This window comes from Manis pentadactyla, chromosome 16 (assembly GCF_030020395.1).
Source record: "Manis pentadactyla isolate mManPen7 chromosome 16, mManPen7.hap1, whole genome shotgun sequence".
NCBI lineage: Eukaryota > Metazoa > Chordata > Mammalia > Pholidota > Manidae > Manis > Manis pentadactyla.
Window position 1 is genome coordinate 29,496,787 of NC_080034.1, and position 27,936 is coordinate 29,524,722.

The 27,936-nt window shown below is 41.5% G+C and overlaps 1 protein-coding gene across 8 annotated transcripts; it reads left to right on the top strand.

Annotated features, from left to right (window-relative positions):
- The first annotated feature begins 616 nt into the window (after positions 1-616).
- On the top strand, positions 617-27,918 carry ZNF318 (zinc finger protein 318). 8 transcript variants are annotated; one of them, XM_036916816.2, is made up of 12 exons: positions 618-2,405; positions 4,835-4,986; positions 9,673-10,309; positions 11,391-12,836; positions 15,167-15,266; positions 17,215-17,516; positions 20,396-20,431; positions 20,885-20,959; positions 21,451-21,654; positions 21,763-21,860; positions 22,115-22,214; positions 23,097-23,116. In XM_036916816.2, the coding sequence occupies exons 1-10, from the start codon at positions 1,920-1,922 to the stop codon at positions 21,844-21,846; spliced, it is 3,522 nt and encodes a 1,173-aa protein (XP_036772711.2). In that variant the 5' UTR covers positions 618-1,919; the 3' UTR covers positions 21,847-21,860; positions 22,115-22,214; positions 23,097-23,116. The 8 variants fall into 8 exon arrangements, with proteins under 8 accessions (XP_036772708.2, XP_036772711.2, XP_036772707.2 ...); XM_036916809.2 differs by lacking the exon at positions 21,763-21,860 and adding an exon at positions 23,500-27,918 and having other exon boundaries at positions 632-2,405; positions 23,097-23,215; XM_036916812.2 differs by having other exon boundaries at positions 21,451-21,860.
- Positions 27,919-27,936: the final 18 nt, after the last annotated feature.

Below are 27,936 nucleotides of genomic sequence, written 5' to 3' on the forward strand. Positions count from 1 at the left end.
ATAATGAACTTTTGGCAAGGCTTATTCATTACAGGGTAACTCATTCCCTATGACTTTCCAGTATACAGGTAATTTTAATTCATATTTCAGACAAAATTGGCTATTTGTCTGTGAAAACTAAGTTTAGATTTTAATTGAATGGATTATTTGGTTTTATACATAAAGTTCCATATGAAGTAAATATGAAAAACAAAATGTGTTTAAAATATACAGGAGAATATATTAATAACTTTGACAGGGTGAAGGCTCCTGAAGCCACAGAACCCAAAAGTCAGGAATCAGAAATTCAAGGGAGCAAGCAAGAGCAGAGTGGAAGAAAAATCAACTACTAAAATTTTTGTTTTTACTGAGCATATGCCATTATACAAACATGAAATTGGATATATTTTAAATTTAATATAGAAACATGTGAATTCGAAATGGACATCTTTTTTTTATTAAGTTATCGTTGATATACTCTTATGAAGGCTTCACAAGAAAAACAATGTGTTTACTACATTCACCCATATTATCGAGTCCCCCCCATACCCCATTGCAGTCACTGAGAAATAGACATCTTTTTTTTTTGGTATCATTAATCTACAATTACATGAAGAACATTATGTTTACTAGGCTCCCCTCTTCACCAAGTCCCCCCAACATACCCCTTCACAGTCACTGTCCATCAGCATAGTAAGATGCTGTAAAATCACTACTTCGAAATAGACATCTTTTATAGTTAACATTTTCTTAGTTCTGCCTTTGCCTTGGAAATCATAAACCTGATTTTCATACCACTTTCAAGGTTTGTGTTCCTAGTTGATAGGTGAAAACTGCCAAGTCGTCGTTTTCTCTTTAAGTTTTACTGGTTCCTGTCAACATTTTTTTCATGTTTGATCACTGTTTTTCTTCGTATGTGTTGACCTTTTTTGACTTTTGTACTTAGTATGTATGAAAAGCCCTGAGACAGAGAACTACTACAGCCAGGCGTCCAGGAAAGTCTTGGTCATAGATTAGGGGTTCTGAATAACTCACCTCCTGTCATAATGTGGACCCCTGGCCGGTCCTCCCAGTGACAGTAAGTATTCTGGTTGAGAGAGCTGACAGTTTACTCTGATGTCTGCTTTGTGTTCAATTCTCTATCCCCATCACGCCCGCATTCCGCACTTGCCCATACTCAATTTCAATCTCTAGAAATCCAGGAAACGGTGAAGTAAACTGATGGCTGCTGTGAGGCTTCTGCAGGGGCCCGCACTTCGGTGGCCGCTCTTGCCGAGGTGCATTCTAACTCCGACGTACCTAACGTTTTGGGGTTATTTATGTTCCCGCCACTTAAGACCATTTATTATCCCCATGTAATTAACAAGCTTGAGGAACAAGGAAAGGGTGCAGGGGCTCCCGCCGCCTCGAAGCCCGCAGCATCACAGACCCTCCAGAACCCGGGGAATATCCGGTTCTGCTCCCGCTAATGCCTTCTCTTCCGCTCCGGCCCCCCCCAACCCGGCGCAGTGGCCCTTGAGTCACGTGGTGATAGGGGGAGGGGGAAGTGGGTGGCCCATCGGCCGCCATCTTGCGGGCTTGGAGGCGGGGCTTGCGGAGTGCGGGTTGCGCGCTTCATTTCCCCTCCCCTCGCCCAGCCTCGCGTCGGCTTCCGCGCTCCTCCCCATTTCTGGCTCCCGTGGCCGGTCCCTGAGTGGAGGAGCTGGGATCCCCGGAGGGCGTGGGGGTGTGTCGGACGCGTGCTCGCGCCCTCCAACAGCCAGCCGCGGGGGCGCGCTCGGCCGGGCCCTAGGGGCGGTGCGGGGCCGAGGGGAGGGGGCTGCTCCCGTTGCGGGGGCGGCGCGCGGCGGCCGTGGCGGCAGTTGCGGCGGCGCGCTGGGGCCCCGCGTCCGGGGCGCCCCCGGGTCGGAGCTGCCGCCGGGGCCGCTGCTGCCGGAGCCATGTACCGCAGCGGTGCCCGCTCCTCAGTCTCTTCGCACCGGCCTAAAGAGAGCAGCGGGGGCGGCCCGCGCACCGGCCGCAGCTCCGGCTCCTCCTCAGGCCCGGCTCGCCGCACCTCACCGCCGTCCTCTGGCTCCTCATCGTCGCGGACCGCTGCTCGCCGGCCCCGCTCGCCCTCCGGGCACCGCAGCCGCCGGGCCTCGCCGTCCCCGCCGCGGGGTCGCCGTGGCTCCCCGTCCCCGCCCCGCGGCCGCCGGGCCTCGCAGTCCCCCCCGCGGGGTCGTCGCGTCTCTCCGTCCCCCCCGCGGGCCCGTCGCGGTTCCCCGTCACCGCCGCGGGCCCGTCGCGGTTCCCCGTCACCGCCGCGGGGCCGACGACTCTTCCCGCCGGGCCCGGCCGGTTTCCGAGGCAGCAGCCGGGGGCAGTCCTGCGCCGACTTCGCCCGGGACGGCCGCGGAGAACATCCAGGCGACGGCGGCTGCCGGGTAATCCCACCCCTCTACCGGGACTCGCACCATACCCCAGCCCCCTCCCCGCGAGTTCCCGCTTCCAGAAACGTACGCAGCCCAGGCTCCCGTAGGCCCCCAGGCCCGGGTGCCAAAACTGAAGGCCCCCGACGCGGTTGGGCCCCCTCGACGACGTCGGAACCTGGAGGTTCCGTCAGCTCCGGGAACTTCATTTGCACAGTAACGGACCCGGGACTCGCCGGGCGCCTGGTTGGGAGGCCGTGCACCATTTCCTAGGAATAGGTTGTTTGTCTCACTCTGGGTGAGGTGTGGAAAAGTTTGCCAGGCCGAGGGGAGTTTCCTCCAAACCGTGTGCTGGTACTTTTTCAGTTGATGTTTCCTCAGTGTTCCGTGGTTTTGTATCCCCTTAGACCTGAGCTGCCCCGCTGGATCTTTCAAAAGAATTTGGATGTCTTTGTGGCGAGTTAGGTTGCTTTAAGTGTACAAAGTAGACGCCTAGAGTGTAAATGGTTAGCTGTCTACATTGGAGCTGCTTCTCCGAAATGAAGTGTGCATACCCACAGACATTGTAATAGCCAGTACCACTGACTGGGTTTTGTGGCAGGAATTGTGCTTAGCCCTTCCTTTTACACATTCTCTTTCAGCACTCACAACTCTTCTAGGTGAGGCAGTTAAAATTATTCCTTATTGAACCGCCGAGGAACCCAGAGAGGTCATAATTAATCAAGGCCACACAACTAAGAAGTGGCAGAGCTGCGATTCAATTTATATATCCCTGGTGTCCAGCACCCATGATTTTAACCGTTATGTTTCCCTGGTAGAGAGACAGAGCATAAGGTAAAGAAGTTTAGACATAATATTGATCTCTCACCATAACCACCACTCTAGTACAACCTCTGGGCAGGGTCTGGTGTTTTGGAATTTGTTCTTATTTTCAGCTCAACCAGGCTTCTTTTTAAACTCTGTAACAAAGTTTCTGTTTTCTTCAGTAGCTGTTAATAGTATGCAAGTGCTCTGGGTACTCTGGTCTTAGGTGAATTGACTTGTCACTATGTTAAGGTTTTAGTAGCTGAGCAGTTGTAATCTGAGTGTTAATCACTACAGAGGAAGCAAGGAAAACAATACTAGTTTCCATAACCTCCCATTTCTTCTCTGATGCACAACCTTATTGTTTCATTGTTTCACTCTTATGTCTTAGTAAATTACATCACCCATTGCTCAGCCAGAAACAGTGATCATCTCTCTTTTCTGCATATCTGCTGTGTAAGATTATCTTGATCTGCCTAATCTGTCAGCTCTGCCTTCAGACTACATCCCCCCAAATTGCCCTCCTTTCATCACTAGCCTAGACCCTGTTACCTCTTGCCTGGATTATTGCTTTAGGTTCCTTTATACCACACTGTTGTTATGGCCCAATTTATTCTGTACTAGCAATCAAAATGATTTCTTTAAACCTTCATTTTATACATCTGAGAAGTATAAAATGTATAAAAGTATAAAAGCTGTTAAACATCTGTTCTGAGTACTGAGGTTACAACAGGGAACAAACCAGTCAAAAACCCCTGCCTTCTAGCGTTTATAATCTAGCCAGGGAAGTTGAATAATAAGATGGAGAAGTAAAAAGTTTTGGCATGTTAAATGTGACTAAGTGCTAAGAAGGAAAAAAAGCAGAGAAGAGTTACAATTTTTGATAGGGTAGCCAGGGAAGACCTTCTGGAAGGAAAGAGGGTATAAGCAATGCAAGCACTGGAGAAAGGATAGTCAGATCATATCACTCCTCTGCTTGAAACCTTTCTGTGGCTGCTTATTACACTAAGAAGAAAATCCAGATTTCCTAACTGTGGCTTCTGCCTGTCTTCTCTTCTGTCACTTTGCTGCAGTCATACTACCCACCTTTCTGTTACCCAGAACACACAAAGCTCATTACAGAGGTTGTTCTTTTTGCCTGAAACATCCTTCTATCTGTCCTTTGCAAGGCTGACATCTGATCATTCAGGCCTCAGGTTAAATGGTATCACCTCAGAAAAGCCTTTTTTAATGATTATCTGAAGTAGTTCCTTTTCTCCGATCTCTTTCATGTTACCAGTGTTTTAATGATTTTATGGCACTTATCACTCTCAGAAGTACTTTAACACACACGCACACACACCTGTTTTTGGCTTGCCTTCTAGAAATGTATAACTTCTGAGAGCTGATGTAATTCACTCCTCTAGTTGTCCGCCCAGTACCAGTAAATGAAAGAACGAGAGGTCACTGATAAGGGAGGGTTAGAAGTATAGGCTTTCATCTAAGAAAATGTTATTTTTTAAAGGGCTTTGTTTTTGAGGTAGTGTCTTACCATAGCCATTTCTCATCTTGTTGGACCACAACTTTGTGACTAGGAAGGAAAAGATTTTTGAGTATAGGGATGTCTTGACCCTATTGACTTTTATATTTCACTTTTGTAGAGACGGTCTCCTGGTCTGCGTTCTGACTCCTCTTTGGAACAGAGCTTAAGGATCACTGTTGGCAACGACCACTTCTGTGTTGGCATACCAGAACGGCGGCGGCTTAGTGACCGACTGGGGTCACCAGTGGATAATCTGGAGGATGTGGACAGGTAGGCTTCATCTGAGGCAAGGTGCACTATAATAGTTCTTAAAGGCAGAAATGTTGCTGTTTTTCTGAATGCTGTATTTGAAAGAGTAGTACCAGCATAGAAGTTAAGCCCTGTGTCCAGTAGAAAGTATAGTACTGGAAATGGCATTCTGAGTGGGGAGAGTATATTGACACAGGCTTATTGCAGAAAGAATTGTGTAGAAGAAAAGACATTTTAAAGGGCATTCTGGCCCAACTAGAAAGGGGAAAGCTGAGATGACATTAAGTCTCCCCAAATTAAAAACAGTTGAGATGATATGGATTCCAAAATATTGGAACCTAGGGGTCCTAGACCTCTGCAAGTTCTGGGCAAAATAGGAAAACTCTTTTTAATGGCGTTACTTGTCCTGGCTTAAATATAGATTCAGAAAGGGTTTAGATAAATTCATGTCTAATATGTGCTATTATATTAAATACATAAACATTAATAGAAAGTTACAAATCCTTAAAAATGTTTAATTTCAGTGGTATTGAGTGCTGATGAAGAGCAAATACACTCCAGAATATTAAATAAAGATCTCAGATAATAGGAACTTTAACTATATGTGGTAAGTAAATAATCACATTAGGTGTTTTTTACCTCACAAAAGTGAAAAAATAAGAATGGGAGTGCAGCTCTCTTTCTGAGAGCTGAGAACTGTTTCTGTTACAGTCTCTGCCCAGCACATTGGGACATTGGGAGTTTTCACAAATGATTAGCAGTAGCAATAAATCAACATAATGTTCTTTCAAACTGAGACTGTCTATGCAGTGATGGACAGCATAGGCAGGCAGGTTGGGGACAGCTAGGCAGGAGTCTGAGGACCAGTGCTGCCTTTCAGTAATACTTCCTTCAAAGCCCCAGAGGCCATTGGATGCAGTGAAGCAAGGCAGGACAGTTGTGTGTCATATAACACTGAAGCTTCTGAAGATAGCCCTTCAAGGTATGTGACTGTATTACTTAATTGAGGCAACAGCCCTTGCCCTTCTGGCTGCTGCTATTTTGGGCGATGATTGAGTAGGCAGTCCAAGTAGGTGGTACGCAGTGTGATTCTTTTCCTTCCTTGCTGAGGTTTTGAGCATTTCCTCTTGTTAGGTCTTAAGGTGTCATCTCCCTTTTCCATAAGCTTTGTTATTCATGTGTGCTTCAGATGCCAACTGTTTTTACATTATAAAAATCAAAATTTTCTTCTTAGGGAGTTTGGGATAGTATTCTTTGCAAAATCATGTGTTTCAGACAGGTCTATTTTAGAGAAAGTGAGATTAAGGTTCTGAAAGGAGGTGCCATGCCATTCTTTAGACTTTTTGCCCCTCACACTCTTGCTCAAGCATGGTTTGTGTGGATAATTACTTTCCATGAAAATAAAGCCATAGGACCATTGGCATTCTCAGGATGTCTCCTAACAGTCAGTCCTGTCTGCAGCTAATGAAACAGGCTGTTTCCATCCTTTATATGTAGGTGTTTATTTTTTCCTGAGACCGTGATGTTCTTTCTCTTTCTTTATTGAATCTTTCAAATTTTATGTCAAGTTTGGGTTACAGCCAGATTGCCAGGGTAGTCAGTGTCCTCACTTTGGCAGCTCTCTGTGTAGAACTATAACTTATTCTGAAAAGGGAGAAAGAACAGGTTGTGTGAAGACACTTAACTTCTGAAGACTTGTGGATGAGATCGATTTCTCCTGTACATATAACTCTGCCCATTATGTATTTCATGCATAGAATTCTTATCACCTAATTCCTCTTTTCCTTGACATAGGTTGAAGGAGTGTGATTTTTTTCCCTGTGATTTTCCTTAAGGAAAAAACAGAAAAGCAAGCCGCTTTCTTTAGGCATTTTGGAGGATCAGCGCAGGAAAAGAATTGGAAGTTTGGGCTCTGGAAGAACTTTTTTCTTTTTTTTATTATACATTTTTTAACATCTTTATTGAGCCATAATTCATGTACCATGCATTCACCCATTTTAAGTGTGAAGTTCAGTGAGATTTAGTATATTCAGAATTACACATGCATCATCATGATCAATTTTAGAACATTTTTTTACCTGTACCCTTAGCTGTTAGTCCCCACCACCTCCCACCATGCATATCACTAATCTACTTTCTGTCCATAGACTTGCCTATTCTGGACATTTTATATAAATAGAATCATACAATATATGGTCCTTTGTAACTGGCTTCTTTCACTTAGCATAATGTTTTCAAGGTTCATTCATGTTGTAGCATATAATAATAGTACCTCATTCCTTTATATTGCTGATAATACTTTATTGTATGTATTTTATTTATCCATTTATCAGTCATTAATGGATGGATAACATTTGGGTTGTTTTATCTTTTTGGCCATTATGAATATTGCTGCTGTGAACATTGGTATACAAATTTCTATGTGGACGTATGTTGTCATATATGTTTTTTAACTTGTGTAATGGAATTCGTGAACACAAAGTGGAGAGAATACAAGACCCAAGTACCTATCACCCACATCCAAAAATCAGTTTTTTAAATAGACCATATTTTAGAAAAGAGTTGGACTTAACCAAAGCTTTCAGAGAGAGTCTGTCACTGGGCTATTCTGAGCTACAAGGGCTTGGGGCCCTTTTTAGGTCTAACTTTTACTGCAGCAAGTTCTCTCTCTTATCCTTTGGTGGATCTGGGGAAGAAGGACATAAACTTCTAACAGGCGAACTGATTTCTGCCTGTATTTATATGACAGCTCATTCTTTTAACTGTTTTTATGCCTTTCATTGTTTTTTGTCTCCTTTTGCTGGATTGTAGATCTGGACTGAGACTTTCTGAGTCTCAGATTTATCTCATTTCTAGCTTCTTGATATTTTGTGCTGGATTAGATCACTTTGTCTTTTGGTAATAGTTTTAGTGGAAAATTGAACATGGGAGCATGGATAAACTTGCCACTACCCATGAAGCCTGTGTTTTTCCCCCTACTCTAATATGATCAGAAACTTTTTGTACAGTACATGGTGTTTTAGCAATGAAGTGACTCAACTCACAGACATTCCTCTCTGGAAATAGGTGTGTTCGTGGGAGACAAACCTACAGAGTAAAATATTTTACTCTAGTTATGTGTGATTTCAGAGATTGTCCTTGATTCATTTCCATTCTTTGCTCTTTTATAATACATTGAGACCTCAAAATTCCTCAGATTCTTGAGGAAGAGATGAATAACAGGAGCCAGTTCCCACAGGTGGCATTCTTTTAGAGGAGGTGATAAAGTTTATCCTTGATAGTCTTTCATAAAGTTATTTATAGCTGTTACCTAGGTTTAAAACTCTGAACAAAAAAAGGGCTGGTGAATAAGAAAAGGCAACTCTTTGATGTTGTGCTTAGTCCCAGATATAAGAAAACAATTATAAAAAGGCAAAGTCATTACTAAAAACTCCCAAAACAAAAATAGCTACTAGAAACTGTAGAAGACACCAAAGAGTACCATTCTCAGGAGGGTAGTAATTCACTCTGGAATGTGAGTAACATCTAAGTTTTCTTTCATATTACTTAAAAGTTGTATGCTTAAAGGGCTAGACAATCTGTATTTCTATCTGTGATTTAAATCAGAAATTTGGAGTGGTGGGAAGTAGAAGCTTTGTTGACTATAGTGCCCAAAAAGGTTAGGACAGTTATGTGTGGTGTAGAGCTCTGAGCTCAAAGGACAGATGTCCCATCCTGTTTGACCTTGTTGCTGCAAAGGTCCAAGACCTTTTTATCTCTGAAATAAAAATACATAATGAGCCAAACCATCACAACAGTTTTCCTAGGCCCAATATTAGTAGAGTTCTTGTGTATATCCAGGTGACACAGGAAAGAGGGTAGTAACAAAAGAGGCTGTGATGAAGTTTTATGGTTTTTAATATGTGAGGCAGCAAAACAGATTATAAACTTATGAGAAAACCATTCCAATTAAAGTAGTTAAAAAATATTTTCCGCCCAGCAAAATCCTGTTTTCAAATGAAATATCATACAGAACTTTACTTTATAAAAAAATTAAGCTGGGGCCAGTATAATTTCAGTGAGGTGGAAGACCCAGAGCCATGTGGGTTCTGCCTTCCTAGCCCCTCCTTCCATTAGGCATCTTCTGTGTACTCTTCAGAATCTCTTCAAAATGTGGAACATTGCTTGAAAATTGTTGATCTGGACTGGTGTTTCTCAAATTTTAAAGTACATACAGATCACCTGGAGATCTTGTTAAAATGTAGATTCTGATTCAGGAGGCCTGGGTGGAGCCCAACAACCTGCATTTCTAAAAAGTTCCAGGTAATACTGATGCTGCTATTCAGACCACACTTTCAGTAGCAAAGAGCTAGAGTATAACTAGTGTAGAGGTGGGTGACTGAGGGCTTTTTGTAGCCTGGTAGTGATGTTTTCACGTCTCCCAAACCCTAGCATGATATTCTGCATCCCCAAAATATAATCAAAGAGATTAGCCTAAGAGCTAGGTCTAGCTAGATTAGAAATATCTCCTTTTGGAGGCTGAAGTTGCTTGTGTCCCTGGAAAGGAAATGTTCCATGTATATACATAGATCTGTTTTCAGACTTCATGATTATTGTCTTTTGTCCTAAGCATTCTGTAGCCCCTTTGCTGAATGTCATTCTCTCAGCCTGTCTGGTCGTCCTCTTTCCAAGTCCATAGTATTCAGTGATATTTATCTCTTTCCTCAGGGATGACATGACTGATGATTCTGTCTTCACTCGAAGCTCCGCATGCTCTCGAGGTCTAGAACGATATCTTTCCCGGGAAGAGGGGCCTCTCAGTCCCTTCTTGGGACAACTTGATGAGGACTACCGAACAAGAGAAACTTTCCTGCATCGTGCTGATTATAGTCCCCATATCAGTTGTCATGATGAGCTGTTGCGGGGAACAGAACGGAATAGAGACAAATTAAAAAGTTCCTACACTATAAGACCTGAGGAAAGGAGCCGGGAAGCCAAACGGCCCCGTTATGATGACACAGAGAAGATTCACAGTGTGGGAAGTGACCATCCAAGTTTTACATCAGGGACACGCAACTATCGACAGCGTAGACGGAGCCCGAGCCCTAGGTTTCTTGACCCTGAGTTTCGAGAGCTGGACCTTGCCAGGCGAAAACGAGAGGAAGAGGAGGAACGAAGTAGGAGCTTGAGTCAGGAACTGGTAGGAGTTGATGGTGGTGGCACTAGTTGCCCCATTCCTGGATTGTCCAGTGTCCTAACAGCATCAGAGCCAGGATATTTACATCGGCCTGAGGAAGTATCTGTGATGCCTAAGAAGTCAATTCTGAAGAAGAGGATTGAGGTGGACACGGAGCCTTCCATGCAGGTCTCTGCTGCATTTTTCCTGGAGTTCCTTGCTAGTCTCTCTAATATCTTAAAGCCTGGGAGGCTTAAGTTACTTTCCTGGGGGCTGTGTCTCTAGTGATATCTTCGTAATATATGCTGGACCAACATTGTTATGCCTATGAGCTGCACCTTAAAGGAAACTATTAGCCTTATAATGTATCAGTAGAGGCCACCTATTGTCACATATTAAGCTTTCTAAACAGACATTTCTAGAGAATTCTAAATTTTTTCTCTCAGTTGGATAGCCCTGTAGGAATCTTTGAATATGGGTTTCTTGGAAATGAAGCTTGAAGGGCAGAGAGAGGAGATGATCAGAATTTTCCTCATGTCTCTTTAGAGAGAAGACAAAATGTATGAGTGGTAGGACACTAGATCAGAAATCAAAGAATTCTGATTCCGGGCCCACCTCTGCCACCAACTTTCTGTGTTGTTTTTATACAAGTGACCTCGCCATTCTGGGCCTTGGTATTTTTTCCTTACCTATGAAAAGATGGTCAGGCATGAGCTCTAGTTTTTAGCTGTCGTCTTAGAAGCTAAAGGCTTATGAAGAAGTGACTTTAGGCACTTATGGGAGCAAGGGGAGGATGATCAGTTAGGGTTTCAGAGTTTCTGACTCCACTTCAACCAAAGCAGTTCCATTTTTATTTTTTTATTTTTTATTTTTGAGAGGGCATCTCTCATATTTATTGATCAAATGATTATCAAAGCAGTTCCATTTTATGTTTTTCTTTTTTCTTCGGCATCCATAGAAAAGAAAATAAGTAAGCTAGGGCATCTTTAAAAGTCCCTTTGAATTCAAATTCCTTGATAAGGACTGCAATAAATGGGCAAAAGTGAGGACTCAGTCCAGTCTGCCTGATTTCTTTTTCTCCTTGCTACACCAGAAACATCTGGAGAGATGAAGACCCAAATCTTGAACTTGTCTAAGGATACTGTATCTCCCTTTCATCCATACTTACCTTTCCCCTGCTAATTCAGACAAAGTATTCAAGTATTTATCTCAATTACTAGTTTTCTGAGATTGTGCATAGAGATTTAATCAGTTGTGTTTATCTTTGCAGCTTGAGAGTTTTTCCAGCAGCACCAGCTCCAGCCACAATCACCCTGTCTTCTCTGGACATCCATCTCTTCCATTAAGTGGTGCTATAGCTGCCTTTGCCTCAGAGATGGAAAACAACAAGGAGACTGTGGTAGAGGCTACCCTGAAGGAACCTCAAGGCAACCTCTACCAATGGGGTCCCCTCCCTGGGATGCCCAAAGACAACAGTCCTCTCAGAGAGAAGTTTGGGAGTTTTCTGTACCACAAGGAGAAATTGAATATGAAGGCTGAGGGACCTGAGCGACCCACAGACTTGTTGCTGCCCCATGAGAGAGCTAGCCAGGATGGCAGTGGTTTTTCCCGCATTCTGAGCCTGTTGGCAGATTCTACCAGCACACAGGAAAAAAGGCGACGTAGTTTCCCTGACATTGAGGATGAGGAGAAATTTCTCTATGGGGATGAAGAAGAGGATTTAAAGGTAGAATCTCCAGCAAAGCCCCTTGGGGGCTCTGAGAGTGAAGTTATGAGGCAGAAGGCAAGCTCATTACCCTCTTCAGCTCCAGCTGTAAAGTTAGAATCCATAGAAGAAGCCAATCCAGAATATGCTAAGATTCACGACTTGCTCAAGACCATAGGGCTGGATATTGGGGTAGTAGAGATTAGTAAACTGGCTGCACGCACCCAGGAACGACTTCATGGCAAAAAGCCAACACGTTCTTCCACTGACCGCCGTTCCTCAGTTGACCAGCACTTTTCAGCAGACCGCGGTTCCTCTGTTGACCACCATTTCTCAGCTGATCTGCGCTCCTTAGATCCTCACAGACTGGAGAACAGAGAGGCACACCATAGCAATACCCACTCCCCAGAGGTGTCCCATCCACACCCAGTCTCCCCTGTGGATCCTTACCTGCTCACAAAAAACAGCCCTCCGTTCCTAAAGTCTGACCATCCAGTGGGTCATATTGCAGGACCAGAGGTAGTTGGCAGTGGGTTTCAGTCATCTGTTGCAGTCAGATGCATGTTGCCTTCAGCCCCATCTGCCCCAATTAGACTACCACACCCTGCTTCTTTGTCTCAGTTTCATATGCCAAGGGCATCTCAGTTTGCTGCAGCTCGAATACCTCCAAACTACCAGGGACCTGCCATTCCCCCTTCTTCCTTTGATGCCTACAGGCACTATATGGCATATGCAGCCTCAAGGTGGCCCATGTATCCAGCCTCTCAGCCATCAAACCATCCTCTACCAGAACCACATAGGGTAATGCCAATTACCAAACTAGCTACTCGTAGCCGTCCCAATCTTCGTGTGATCCCCACTGTGACTCCTGACAAGCCCAAGAAGAAGGAGTCAGTGCTAGGTTCAATTCCTGCTGCCCAAGTGCCTGTCCAGGTATCCATCCCATCACTCATAAGATATAATCCAGAGAAGATCTCTGATGAGAAGAACCGTGCTTCCCAGAAGCAGAAGGTGAATATTAGCTTTGGGCATCTTGTGTCTGAGTCTTCTATTTTAATAGAAATTTGTGTTTGTCTTTTAGAGGGAGCTGGAAATTTGTAAGGCCCTTTAAGTTCTTTGGTGGCTGCTGTCACCACTAAGTAATGTACATACCCTCTCTGTTTTTCTCACATGTTTTCTCCTTAGGACTAAATTGAAATCTGGCTCTAGGTTATTTTTTAAGAAGCTAGACTTCATTTTTAAGTTTATTTCTCTGGCAGAATTATTGGCCTTAGGACACAATGTATATAGAACCTGGGAGCCCTGAATTCTTTTCTTTTTTCCTCACTTAAAAAAAAAATCATTAATACACAGTCTTATGTTGGTTTCAAATGTACATCACCATGGTTCAACAGTCTCCATGATCAACTTACATTGTGATTATGAATTATTGTGTACCTTTATCCCCCTCCCTCTTCTCCCACACCCATCTCCAACTCCTCCCCCTTGGTAATCAATAGTCACCTTTCAGTGTCTATGAGTCTACTGCTGTTACATATTCCACAAATAAGTGAAATCTTATGGTATTTGTCTTTGTCCACCTGGCTTATTTCACTAAGCATAATACCCTCTAGAGCCATACATGCTATTGCAAGTGGCAAGATTTCTTTGCTTTTTATGGCTAAATAATATTCCATTGCATATTTGTCCCACATCTTTATCCATTCATCTGTTGACAGACACTTAGGATGTTTCCATATCTTGGCGATTGCAAATAATGCAATGATAAACGGGTGCATATGTCTTTTCGAATCAGGGATTTTGTTTGAGTATATTCCTAGGAGTGGAATTACTGGGTCCAGTGGTATTTCTATTTTTAGTTTTTTGAGGAACCACTATATTGCTTTCTAGAGTAGTTGCACCAGTTTGCATTCCCATTAACAGTGTAGGAGGGTTCCTATTTCTCCACATCCTCAGCCATGAACTCTTTAGTAGGTCCTCATTGGGAAATGAGGACCCAAAATTTGGTTGGGTGAAGGAGAATCAATAAATATCTGTGCTTTATCCCAGTGAGTTTTGGATCCTTTTTCTATAGTGATTATGGGGGTTAAAAGCTAATAACTAGTTGTTGCTTGGTAATTAAACCAAGAGAGAAGCTTTACTTGTTCTGGTTTGTCTTAGAGTCCAGGAAGAACTGTATATTTATGATACTTTTTAAATACATCTATACTGTCAAGGTTCATTGGGTTCCCAGGCTGCATGAAGGTAGCAATGGCTGGTGTAAAGATCTAATAATTCTAGATGTTTTAGAGAAATAGTTAAAAAAAATTATGTGGGGATAAGGAATACAGAATAGAAGGATTTCAAATGGAAAAATTAATACTTTTAATGGTTCTTAGTAGCTAATAATCTTATTTAGAAACGTAAAATGTAATATGTATAATTTTGGTTTGGTAATAAAAATAATTCAGATCTGGGGAGAAAAAAAGGAAAAATAGTAGGGCCAATCTCATTTTTTTCCAGTTTAAAAGAAGTGTAGTTAATTCGTGGGAAGACAAAACATATCCTCTTAATTTTCCATTATCCAAAACTTGAATACCCTGTTTTGTTGAAGTGTTTTGGAAAAGAGGGGGTTCAATTCGATAAAGCCAAAACCTAAGACTGAGACACCATTGGAGACTGAGTCCTTTCCTTTAACTTACCCTTTAAGAACCTAGCACTTAATTCAGGGCTGATAATACACAGGCTTTTTACACTAGCCCATTATAGATAAGCCTGATTTGCTTTTTCTAGTAGGTGGTAGTAATACAGTTGAAAGATCATGAGCTGCAGGTGACATATACTTGGATTTTAAGTCCTCTTACTATATTATGGTCTTGGATGTGTTAATCTTCCACAATCTGTTTTCTTACTATAAAACAGGTAATGTCATGATTAAATAAGATGATATGGATTATAAATTAGATATGAGGACTAAGTAAGATCATATGATACATATGATATATGAGATGCAACTAACACAGTGCCTCACCCATGACATTTATTAGTTCCCTTCTTAATGGGTCCCTTTGGGCTCATAACCACTATCTAATAGTTGCTGTCAGTAGCTTTAAGTTAACATCAATAGAGTAGTGCTTCCTGCATAACAATAATACTTTCTGGGCAATGTAGCTCTAAAAAGGCTAATTCTGGAACTTGGATTGGAATGAAATACCACTTTTACTATAAAGTCAGAGCCTCTCTGCAGGCATTTAGATCCTTGCATTTAGATATTATCTAGAATGAGGACTTAAGGAAGAGAGCAGCAGAAAAGGGAAGACATTAGAGGCTGAAGGACTTTCTCACCACTTTGTACTTTGCAGGTTATTGAGGAGAGGAAAAAGCTAAAGAGTGACCGGGAAGCTCGCCAGAAAAAGATGTACTATCTCAGGACTGAGTTGGAACGGCTTCATAAACAACAAGGTATCAGACACTCCTGTGCATGACTACCTTTTTTAGTAATTTGAGTAGGAGACCCAAATGGAAAGCTTTGGGGACTCTCAGGTTCAGTGACCTAAAGCCTCACTTTTAAAAAATGTTGACATAATTAACATTAGGTCTTAGGCTGACAGAAAAGTTGTAATAATTGAGTAAATAATTCTCAGGTATTCTGTGATTATTAATTTTAACTCCTTTTTAAATTTTACTCTTTTCTTTCTTTCAACCCGTGTGTGTGTGTTTGTGTAATTTTTCTTGAACTCTTTAAAAGAGAAACATAAAATGTAATATGTATAATTTTGGTAAGTTGTAGACATGATGCTCCTTTACTCCTAAATACACCTCAGGGTGTACCTCCTAACAAGGAATTCACTTGCATAACCATAGTACACTTATCAAAATTTAGGAAATTTACATGAATACTAGTCTACCGATACTAATATTTCACTAGTCCCAATAATGTCCAAAACCAAAAGAAAATGCAGGATTTTACATTGCATTCAGTTATCATATTCTTTTAATCTCTTTGTATCTGTAACTGTTCCTGAATCTTTGTATTTCATGACACTGACATTTTAGAAAAGTCACGTATTTTGTAGGCTATTCCTTAATTTTGGTTTCATGTTTCCTTATGATTAAATTCAGGTTATGCATTTTCAGCAAGAATATCACAGAAATGATGCTGAGTTCTAGAAGGTGTTGATTTTTGTCCCATTACTGATGGTATGAACTTTGGTCTTTTGGCTAAGGTGGTATCTGCTGGATTCTCCACTATAAAGTTACTATTTTACCTTTTTTAAATAAGTATCTTGTAAGGGAGATGCTTTGAGACTGTGTAAGTATTCTGTTACTTCTTAAACTTATACCCACCAGTTTTAGCATTCATTAATGTTTCTTGCCTGAATCAGTTATGTTGGTTGTTGGTGGTTTTCTAATTTCATCATTCTTTCTACCTTTATTAGTTGACTTTCAAAGAGGAACCTCCCACCCCATCCCCCCATCTCCATTTATTTATCCTAGAAATGGATAAATGATAGAAATTCAGTATGAACGAACTCTTGGGTTCTTCATACAATAGGATATAATATGTTACTGTCATTATTATTTTCATGCTCAAATTACCCCAGATATGACCAGTGGGAACCCCTTTAAGTTGACTCCTGTTTCTTTTTGATAGGTCCTCATCATTTTTTTGAGGACTTCCTTACTTTTAGGCACCAAAAGATGTTCCATTATGCCTTCTTTGATTCCATCTCTTCATTTGTGCTTTTAGGAATTCACATACACACTGAAGAAAGAACAAACATAACAAAGCTTCTAAATGCTATAGCTTCAATAGTGGGAAGAACAGAGAGTAGAAGATATAATTTCTTCTGTTTGCATTTGGACAGTTTAGGGATGAGAAACTTAGTTTTTAATCCTGTGAGGATTAATTTATGAGGACCTGCAGTTTGGAATGGGAGATAGCATTAGGGGAGCCTGAGGCAAAACCTACAACTGTGGCATTAGTGTAGGGTTCTTGAATCAGATAAAGTCAAATGTGTGACTGGATGCTTTTTATCCTTTGAATAATTCTTTGCTTCTCTGAAGAGGATAGCCAGTGGATTCATAGTTCATGCATTTATTTGCCTTTTTGAAGGACACATGCACACAAACTTGTGTATATCATTTGGGGGATTCATGGAGCTCCTGAAGCCTGTCCATAGATCCTGGGCTAATAACCCTTACATAAGAGATAAGGTGGCCACTCATCCAGTACCTCCATAGAATCTTCCCCTAAACCAGCCCATGTGGAAGGAGAGTTTTCCCTTGATTTTGAAAGTTTTGTGAGAAAATATTTTTCTCACAAAGTCTTGAAAGATTACTACTTATCACTGAAAAACACCTTAACTAACTTACCTTGCATTCTTTCTCTTGACATTTGACTACTTAGGGGAAATGCTGCGCAAGAAACGAAGGGAGAAGGATGGCCACAAAGACCCACTCCTGGTGGAGGTGAGTCGGCTTCAGGATAACATTATGAAGGATATCGCAGAACTTCGACAAGAGGCAGAAGAGGCAGAAAAGAAGCAATCTGAACTGGACAAAGTGGCTCAGATATTGGGAATTAACATTTTGGATAAATCTCAGAAGTCTTCAAATGATGGTAAAGAGCCTACAGAGAAGCCTGGGAAAGCAGAAAAATCTAAGAGCCCAGAAAAAGTGTCGTCCTCAAACTCTATTTCCAACAGCAAGGTACCAACTCAGCTTTTCCTTTTCTGTCACATCTTTTACTTCCATGGAGTCCTAGAGAAGCTTTCTAAGTAATCATTTTTTTAGTTTCCTTTTACAGTCTGTTCTTTCTCTTGTTAGAGTTATTTGTAAAACATAGGACACATCATGTTACTCTGCTTTAGAATTTTAGCAATTCTTCATTACCCACAGATTAGAATCCCATATACTCAGCGTTCAGGGCCCTCTGTGTTCCTGTTCTAACATTTACTGCTTAACCTACCCCAGCCAGGCTTCTAATCTTCTCATAACTTTAGCAAAAAAGTCACTTCCATGTTGTACAGCCAGTGAATGCATTTCAGTTCTCAAATTGGTATTTGATATGAGGAACCACTGTCTATCTTCTCTTGGCTTCTATCATACTTCTTTTCCTCCTAGTGTGCTGGCTGCTGCTGCTTAGTCTCCTTTGCCTCCTACTCTCTTATACCTCATTTTGAAGTATTTTAGTTTTTCAGAACTTAGTCCTAGCTCAGTTCTCCAAAATTCTGTTCTCTAGGTTGTTTCATCAGTCCTATGCTGAAATACCATGCTGACATCTTCCAGTTTTATATTCTAGTTCAAATGATTCTTCTGAGGTCCAAACCTGAGTTTCCAACAGACTATTCACCATTTCTATTTCATTGTCTCATAGACATCTCAAGATCAGCATATCCTAAACTAAACTCTTGCTTGTGCTCAACCTCCCTCTGACTTTTTCTTTCTCCAGTGTTTCCCATCTCAATGAATGGCACCACTGTGCACCAGTTTTCATGCCAGCAACCTGAAAAGTATGCTTAGTGCTTCTCTGTCCCTAACTGCTCCATACCAAATCAGTTACAGATTCCACCAGTTCTCCCTCCAAAGTAAACCTCCATCCATCTTACCATATTATCTTCATTGTCATCCAAGTTCAAGCCTTTAGTTCTTGCTTGTAATGCTGCACTCTTAATCCTTTCTCCACATACAGCCAGTGGTCAAGATACTCTCTCGCCCACTTCTTCAGCCTTGTTGCATGCCTCTCTTTCCCCTGCTCACTACAATTTCATTATTGACCTTTTCATTCCTCAAATGTATCATCCCCTCTAATGTCTTTGCGTCTTCTCTTCCCTCTGGTTGCCATGCAAACCCTACTCTTTCCTTATTCCCACTTCTTACTAACCCATATTCATCCTACTGATCACAGCTTAAATTCTTTCCCTGATTCTTGATTACCCAGACTGTTAAATTTGCCTTATATACACTCTCATAATACCTTTTAATTTTCCTTCTTAGTATTTATGACAGTTGTAATTGTATAATTACATGTGTTCTCCAATTAGATTTTAAGGTTCAAAGGATCAGGAACCATATCTGTCTCGTTTGCCAGTATAGTCCATTATATAGCTTGGTGCCTAGCATATAGTGTAAATGAGTAGTGCTCAAGAAATAATACATCTTACTCCTACCACTTCAGAATGCTTGCACTTCCCCAGATGTGCAATAGGCTATTATGCCTCCCTGATTTTGAATTAATAATCCTCTTATCCTAGGCTAATATTTCTCCCAACCCTACCCATCCACTAAGCACAACTTGAGTGCCGCCTCCTCTGTGAAAAATTCCTGAATTCCATCCAGATTTAGGCAGCCCCTCTGTAGCATTCCCATAATGTTTTACTTTGTTTCCTTATAAGATTGATCTCATTCTGACTTGATTAAAACACGATTAAAATCATGGCTGTTCACATGCCAGTCTCTTCCACTGTGAGACTTCTTGAGAATAAAAGAATATAACTTATTTATCTGTATGTGTTTCTCACAGCATCTGGTATGTCTAGTACATGGTAGATGCTCAGTTAATGTTGGGGGATGGGGGAGAAAAGAGGCTATTCTCTATTCTCTATCAGCCGTGCTCTGAGGTTTCCATGTATTCCTGGGAAAGTTCTTTTTGTCAGCCAAGTAGGACTATATTCCTTTTATACCAGCATTATGGAGTTCAGGGCTTTTGATGGGAGAAGAGCTTGAAAGTTCTGGCCCTTTGTAGTTGACTTAAACATTGTTTGGTGTTCCATTTATATACCAACCCCATGGTAATCTATCATCTTCATTTGAGAGAGTCTTCATATTCTCTGAAGCTAATAGGGATATGTTGCATTCAGTTTTCATTTCACCAGTAAGGAAAGTTGTGTCTGCAATTTCTCTTTCCTACATATCTTTGGTATTTCTTCCTCCTTTGCTTCCCTTTGAAATGCACAGTTGGTTTGAGGTTTTCTTTCTCTTTGTAGTCATTTCATAAAAATAAACACACAATTCCATCCACCTAGAAACAGTTATTATTGATACCTTGGTGTATGTATGTTGTAAATATTCTTCTGTTCATCAGTTCACTTAACAAATATTTATTGATCTCCAAGAAAGAGCCAGGTACTGTTCTAGATATGGGAAGCATAGCAGGGAACTATATAGACAAAGTCTTTACTCTCATGAAATAGGAGAAGATAGACAATAAATAAACAAGTACAGGTTAGGGAATAGCAAGGGCCTAAAAAAAGAAAACAGGATGAGGGATATAGAGTAGTTAGGGGAAGTCTTTCAGATAGGTGACATTTGACATTCTATGCCTATTTACATATATTTATTGATTATTCAAAAGTCTTTTGTCACTTACTTTTCTCAGTATATCATGAACATCTTTCCATGCCAGTAAACAGACTTCAGTGATACCATTTTTAACAACCTTAATTTTTCCTACATGGATACCAAAATCTAACCAATCAAATCGTGTTTGACATAATTTCCTTAGGATAAATGTCAGGGAGTGGAATTGGTAGGTCAAAGGGTATAAAGAATTTTGGTATATGTAATATGTGTTTCTAGTTATTTTCCAGAAAGGTGGTACCAGTTACTGCCAGCAGTGTATGCATGTATGTATCTGCCCATTCTTTACCTCTGGGTATGATCTCTTTAATGACCCTTAAATAGGACTGTAGTAGGGAAAGATTATCTTTGAAGTCCTAATTGTTTTCCTTTCTCCATCCTATCTTCTTCTCCCCACTGGCCAGTATTCCAGGTGCCCAGTTATACCTGGTATTGTCTACTATAGAACTTCATTCATACTTAGCCTTCCCACATTCCAAAACTATCTTTTTTCTGTGTCTCAGTCCCCAACATTAATCAAAATTCTCATTTCCTAAGTACCTTGTTTCCAGCTTGCTGACAAATGAATTCATACTAAAGTATTTATTATTGATAACTTAATGTTGGAGAGTTTATATGTTTTAAAAGAGAATTCATGTTAACTCAAAGGTGTTAAATTCTAGTGGTATTTTAGGCAGTTAGAAATACTTTACTCATATTTAAGTCATCATCCCACATAGGTGAATTGTCTGCTGTATCTATACACAACACCAGCTCTGCTTTCCAGTTTGTCATACCAGGATGTGTCTGCGATAGTGAGTTCACTGTCATCTATTCTCTGCATTAGCTTATCCTGTCCATTATCTTGGCCATTTTGGTTTGCTTCCCTCCCTAGTTGTCATTATGATTTTAAAATGTAACTAATTGCATAGGTAACACTCAATATCTACCAAAGATTATATAGTAAAAAAGGCTCCTATCCATCCTATTCTCTACTTTTCCACAGAGGCAGCCAGTGTTTCCATAATCTTGGAGTCTTTTTCTAGATATTTTAGGATACACAAGTAAATATATTGCCATTATGATTTATTCTCCATGATAAGATTGCACTGTGGAGTCTACTTAGTTCTGTTTTAGCCTTGCAGACAGATTTCTTAGGGGGTTTTCCCCAGTATGTGTAGCTTTAGGCACTGGAAATATCATTTGGCCTTATTTCTATTATTGCAGTAGGCCACTTTTTCTGAGGAAAGACAGATATAGACTGTCTTGAATTCCTTTTAAGTGCAGGTTTATTCCCCCTGTCCAGGAATCAAAGGTAAACTATGAGAATTCCCATACTAAGAGCCCCAAGCCTGCTGAGAGCCTCCAGCCAACTGCTAAGCAGTCTGATCAGTCCATTGCTGCCTATGAGTATTATGATGCTGGCAATCACTGGTGCAAAGACTGCAACACCATTTGTGGGACCATGTTTGACTTCTTCACTCATATGCACAATAAGAAGCACACACAGGTAGGTACCCTGCCCTCTGTTATTTCCACTCTTGCCCTCCTTCCCTTCAAACTTCTGTTCCCCATCTGCATTACAAAGCTGGAAAATGAAACATTCTCATATGGGCAGGAGCCCCAATCTGAAGAACCAAGCAATACCAACAAAGGAGACACCATCCCCAGGGCTCAGTCCAGGGGACCTGCCTGTAACTAAACACCATGATAAGTGTAAGTGAGGCTTCTGCCTCTTTTGATTCCTTGAGAACCTGATTATTTGTTTCATTTTATCCATTGCTAATACTTGCTCTAACATGTGTTTACCTTTTCCACAGGTGATTTCCATTTAAACAGTTGGCAGAGTGGGTGGGGGTGGGTAGCTGGGGGTTTCTTTGTCCCCCCTGGTTTTGGGGAGAAAAAGAGAGAAAAGTGGGTCATTGAGTTTTTAGTGCTGTTGTGTGAGCACCTCTGCCTCTTGCAAATAGACATTGGATCCCTACAACAGACCTTGGGCTTCAAAGACTCAGAGTGAGGCCAAGCAAGATGCTGTAAAGCGCACTGACAAGATAACTGTTCCTGCAAAAGGTATGTTTCCTCACTGCCTCTTTTGTGGTTTCCTTACAGTCAGCCAAAGAAGAGATGTACCAGAACTAAGGTGCTAGGAAGCTGCATAGGGTGAGACATACCCATTCCTTTTAACAAAGCTGTAAGAATGCCTTCTAAATGCAAAACAGTACACCACGTCCTGAAGAAATAAAGAGCTCTATAAGACAAGAATGTTCTCTACCCGTATGGCCCCAAATCTAACAGATGTTAAACATATACATACCATTTTAAAATGTAATTTTCTTTGTCACTGGCCTATGTACCAAAATCTTACTTATTTGAAATCCAGTTAAAAGAAAAAACAGTATGAGGTACAGTAATTTAACTAACTGCCTTTTCAACTAAGAAACAGAAAATATTTTTGAATAGTTATTAGGGGGTAAGTTGAGAAGTAGAAAGATTCTTTGTCTTCAAACTTCTCAATTTCTTACCTTCTTAGGTAGTCAGTGCTGCTACATCCTTTAGATCTGTAGAAGATAGATTCCTGGGTGATTAATATCAACACGAGAGATCTTATACAAATGGTACTTGGCTATTTGGGAGTATAGTTTTTTAATCTCCTAAGATGCTAGTGGTAGTTGGAGTTTGAGGAGAATCAGCAACAAATGAGTATGGCACAGGAAACTCCTGAATTAACCAGTTAGTGTTCTCAAGAGGAAGAAGAGGTAGAAGTCCTGAGTTCAAGCTTTAAGTTGGAAACACTATGCCAGTATGATTCATATAAATGCTACTTCTGACTCAAAAATGGGTAAGGTACTCAATACCATTAACCATTTTACTGCAAATGGGAAGTGGAATTTCCTTTGCTGTCATCCTGGGTGGAAGTGACTTACTTTTTTTACTTTCTTCTGCTTCTTCCAGGCTCTGAGTTTCTGATTCCTATCACGGGATATTATTGCCAGCTCTGTGAGGAATTTTTGGGGGATCCAATTTCTGGAGAGCAACATGTGAAGGGTCACCAACACAATGAGAAATACAAGGTTGGTCTTTGTAGTAGCATGTGGAGTTTCCCCACTTTCTGCAGTGATTTGACTTTTGACTCTATCAAACTACTTTAGAGCCAGAAAAAGTTATTGCCCCTTCAAATTCCTTATAATCACTAGGAAGTTCTCAGTCCTGGTGAGAGATACTGACCTGATAGAACTATCTATCCTTGAGGAAGGTGACTAGGAATTTCTACTAAATTCTAACAGTTGCGGTGCTAAGATTTTCTCTCTTGTAGTATTTTGACTAGCTGTTGAGCTTTTATCTTTTTTCTTCCCAGAAATATGTGATTGAAAACCCATTGTATGAGGAACGGCGGAATCTGGACCGCCAAGCTGGCTTGGCTGTTGTCTTAGAGACAGAACGGCGGCGGCAGAGTGAGCTGAAGCGCAAACTTAGTGAGAAACCAAAGGAAGAGAAGAAAGAAAAAAAGGCGAAGATCATGAAAGAAGTAAAGGAGGATGACAAGGTCTCTGAGGAATTAGAGGACCAACTTTCTGAGTGTGGGAACTCCCCAGAAAAGGCGGAAAATAAAAGGAAAGCTAGCATCAAACTCCAATTAAAAGAAGAATTAAAGAAAGAATCACCAATATCTTCCTCCTTTGGGAAATTCAGCTGGAAGAAGCCAGAAAAAGAGGAAGAAAAAAGTTCAGTGGCTCCAAGTATTCCCAGGGAGGATATTGTAGAAAGCAATAAGGACAAAGAGGATGGTAAAACTGAAACTGCAAAGGCAAAGCCCATTAAAATCAAGCTTTCTGGGAAAACGGTTGTTGCACATACTAGCCCTTGGATGCCCGTTGTGACAACTTCAACCCAAACGAAGATCAGACCCAACCTGCCTATCCCATCCACAGTACTCCGCAAGTCAGGCTCAGCTACAGTGAGTAAGCCAGCTCCTCTTAACACCTTTCTATCCATCAAGTCCTCTGGAACCACAGCTAAGCCTTTGCCAGTGGTTAAAGAGTCTTCAGCTGATCTCCTCTTGCCTCCTGACATCATCTCCAAAGCATTTGGAGGAGAAGAGGTGATACTGAAAGGGTCTCCAGAGGAAAAAATGGTACTGGCTGAAAAGAATGAGCCATCCCATATACCTGAACAAATGCTACCACCTCCTCCACCACCCCCTCCACCACCCCCTCCACCACCCCCAGTTATACCTCATCCAGCTACCCTATCTCCTGCTCAAGCAAATGCTGTCTTAGCTCCAGTGAAATCAAACCCATCTGTATCTCATACTCTCAGCCCTGGCTTCCTGGGTCCTAACATTTTGAACCCAGTGTTGCCAGTAGCCATCATTGCCTCAGCACAGCCAACTGCCATTCCTTCTGATGAGACAGCTCCTGGGGTGAGTGAGAGTGACCGGGACCAGACCCTGTTCTCTGTGTTAGTGCGTCCTCCACCTCCCCTCTCAAGTGTGTTCAGTGAACAAGCCAAAAAATTGGAAAAGCGAAATTCATGCTTAGCTACAGCCAATGCTAAGGACCTGTATGACATATTCTACAGTAGTGGTGGAAAGGGGGCCCCTGAGACTAAGCTCAGTAGTGGTCCATTGGCCAATGGGGAAAACAGCAACCTCTCTAGAGCTGAAAGTTCAGACACCTCTTCCACTTCTACTTTGAACATCAGTGCATCCCAAGAGGAGTTGCCTCCAGATAGAAGTTTGGTCTCTGCTTCTTTAGTCAGCAACCCTGAAAAGCCCATTGCAAAAACTCTGGTGTCTTTAGGGAAATGGTCAGTTGTAGAACACATAGACTCAAGAAGTAGAGGCAGCAGCTATGGCTTCCTGCAGCCATTAACAAGGTTGTGCCATAGCAGGCCTTATGAAACTATTACCCCCAAAACAAATACTTTGGCCATGTGGACTTCCAGTTCTTTCCAGGGTGATGCTAATAGGGATTTATCTCCAGAGGGAAAAACTGAGCTTGACCTGACAGAGCCAGGGCCACCAGGTGTGGAACAAGCCCCTCACCTGTCAGATATACATGGTCATACCATGGAATCTCAGAGGTTGGTAGAAACCCACATAATGGAGTCTGGTAACCAGGATAAAGAAAGTCAAAAGCTCCATCAATCTAAGGATTGTGGGAAAAGTGAGGTAAAGACAAACAATGAACTAAAAGAAAGGAGAGCAAAGGTCTCTGAGAGGATGGTAGGAGAGGAAACAGGTATCAACGTGTGCAATAGCACTGAGGATTCTAATTTGAGTCATGGGAACAGATATATGTGGGAGGGAGAAGTAGAACAGCCCAGGTTGCAGATGACTGACAAAAAAGCAGAACAGTCCAAGAAATTAATGACAAGAAGTGAAACTCAAAATAGAGTAGTGATTGAGTTGAGTGCACAGGTTTTCTCTAATACAAAGGCAAAAATAGATTCATTTCCATCAGAAGCTAGGTCTTTAATCCAGAACCCACAGGATAAACCTGTGAAAATTTCTGTGCCAGAATTGCTTCAGTCCCCAGCCAGGTCAGATGTGTGTTTAACAGATAGTGCTCAAGAGCAAGGAGTTTCAACTGTTAGTGAAGATTGGCTGGAAAACTCAGCTCCAGAATCACTTTCTAGAACTTCTAGATACAAAAGCCTCAAACTCAAGAGAGAAAGATCAAAAGACTTTAAAGGTAAAATGATTTATGAACTGGCTGTTTGGGATGAGAACAAGAAGAAGCCAGAGACCTGGGAGAGCCCAGAGAAGCCAGAAGCAGAAGCCCTGGAACTACGAGGTATCCATCCAGAATTAACAGTGACAATAGAAACCAAGGCCTTAGAAGACTTTGAAGTTACAGACTTGAAAGTAGAAAAGCTTGCTGCCCTAGGGAACCTGGGGAATATGGATGTTGATTTCTGCAGTACTCAAGTAGACCCAGCACATAAATCCCCAACTGCCCTGTCTCAGAAGGCGTGTGAAGAAAACTCTTTGTCACTTGTAGGATGTAATCCCTCCACTCTCACTGACTTTCAACCAGTCCCATCCTTGTCTGAGTTTCCATTAGATTCTCCCAAAAGCCTGGTGCTGAACTTTGGAGCAGAAGGTAGAAAAACATCATCTAATTTCATAAGTGGGAGGATCACTCCTAACATTTTGAAAACCGGACTTCCTGTAGAAAATGTTGACCTTGGCTTGGGGAGCCTAGAGGGAACCCACCAGGCCCTTGACCTTTTAGCAGGAGGAATCATGCCTGAAGTAGAAGAAATTTCTCAATTAGAGAATCAAGATTCACTCAGATTGCGGTCAGAAACAGTTAAACCTGCAGGCTTTGAGCCATCACCTTGCCTTCCAGACCTTGTGGACTTCGTCACACGGACATCTGGAGTTCAAAAAGAGAAGTTATGTTTTCCTCTCTCTGAGCCAGGTAGCCCTCCTGAGTGTAGTTCCCTGGAGATGGGACCACTGCAGCTAGAAATACCGAATACATCCATCACAGAGGTAGCAATTTCTCAAGTAGATGAGGACAGTGACAACCCTTTGAATTTGGTAAAATCTCTGGCTTCAGGGTCCCCTACAAGGGAGCAGGTATTTGGAGGCAATATGGTCCCTCAGGAAATACCTGCACAAGAAGCTGCAGTTGCTGCCATCCAGGACCACACAGAATCCGGTGTTCATGACTAAGAATACACATCCAGATCTACTTGTAGATGAATGGAATTGGCTTCTAGAAATCAGGTGCCCAGATGATCCAGGACTAGTTGGCTATCTTATCTGGAATCTCCACCAAGAGATACAGTCAGCATCTTAAAGTAAATGTTGATGGAAGCCAAAAAAACCTTACCTTCTTTCCTATTTTCCTTTCTCTCTAAGATACCAGACAAATCCATCATAACTTCTATACATAACTGTAAAATATTTTCTGTTAATTTTTTTCAATTTATTTTCTCCTTCTTTGTCATTAAAAATCAAATGTCTATCTGGCTCACCACATAGTGTGCTTTGATTGTATTTTGGCTTTGACTGACATTTCTTTCTGGAATGTGGGGGAGAAGGGAGACAGCTTACTTCTCCAATTGCTGTGTTGTATTACCACCCAATTTCCTGGGCAGCTGATGGATCTCTGGGAGAAGCAACAAAGTCTGCTGAAATGGAAAACTACTAACGAAGGAAACAGATTGTTCATCTCTTAGGCTTCCATTTCAATGGGCCTGCCTTAACATTGTTTGAAATGAAGCGTGAGTAGCTCTTTTGTTTACTGTTTACTTCCTTGTGGCATGTCAACCCCTGTACCTCCCTCATTCTGTTGCCTTTGCTTGAGATGGTCATGCTAACCCACAAGCCTGTTTGGAAATGGCTTCAGTAAACATGGAAAAAAATATAGGAGGCTCACTTTTTCAAGACTACAAATCAGTCAGGCTTATTCATGGCTCGGTCCCAGGAGCAGATATGCTTTTTGGATCACTTATTTACAAAATGACTTTTGTTCATTGTATTGTGATCCAGTAACAATTTCTATTAAATTGTTTAGCAGCCTTTTCTGTTCTGAAGAGGTACATCTGAAAACTTTGTTTTGGGATTGGACTCATTCTCTGTTCCACAACCCATGTGTATTCCTTCCTCTACCTCTCCCTTTCCCAGATTATATCCACCATATAGCGTGATGTTTGGGGTTGTACATTTTGTTCAAAAAATTAAAGAATTTATGAGTTGACCTGGACAAGTTTAACTTTATTTTTTAATGTGTTTACTTGGAATAAATGTATTAATCTCATGTTTCCTTCTGGATTTTTG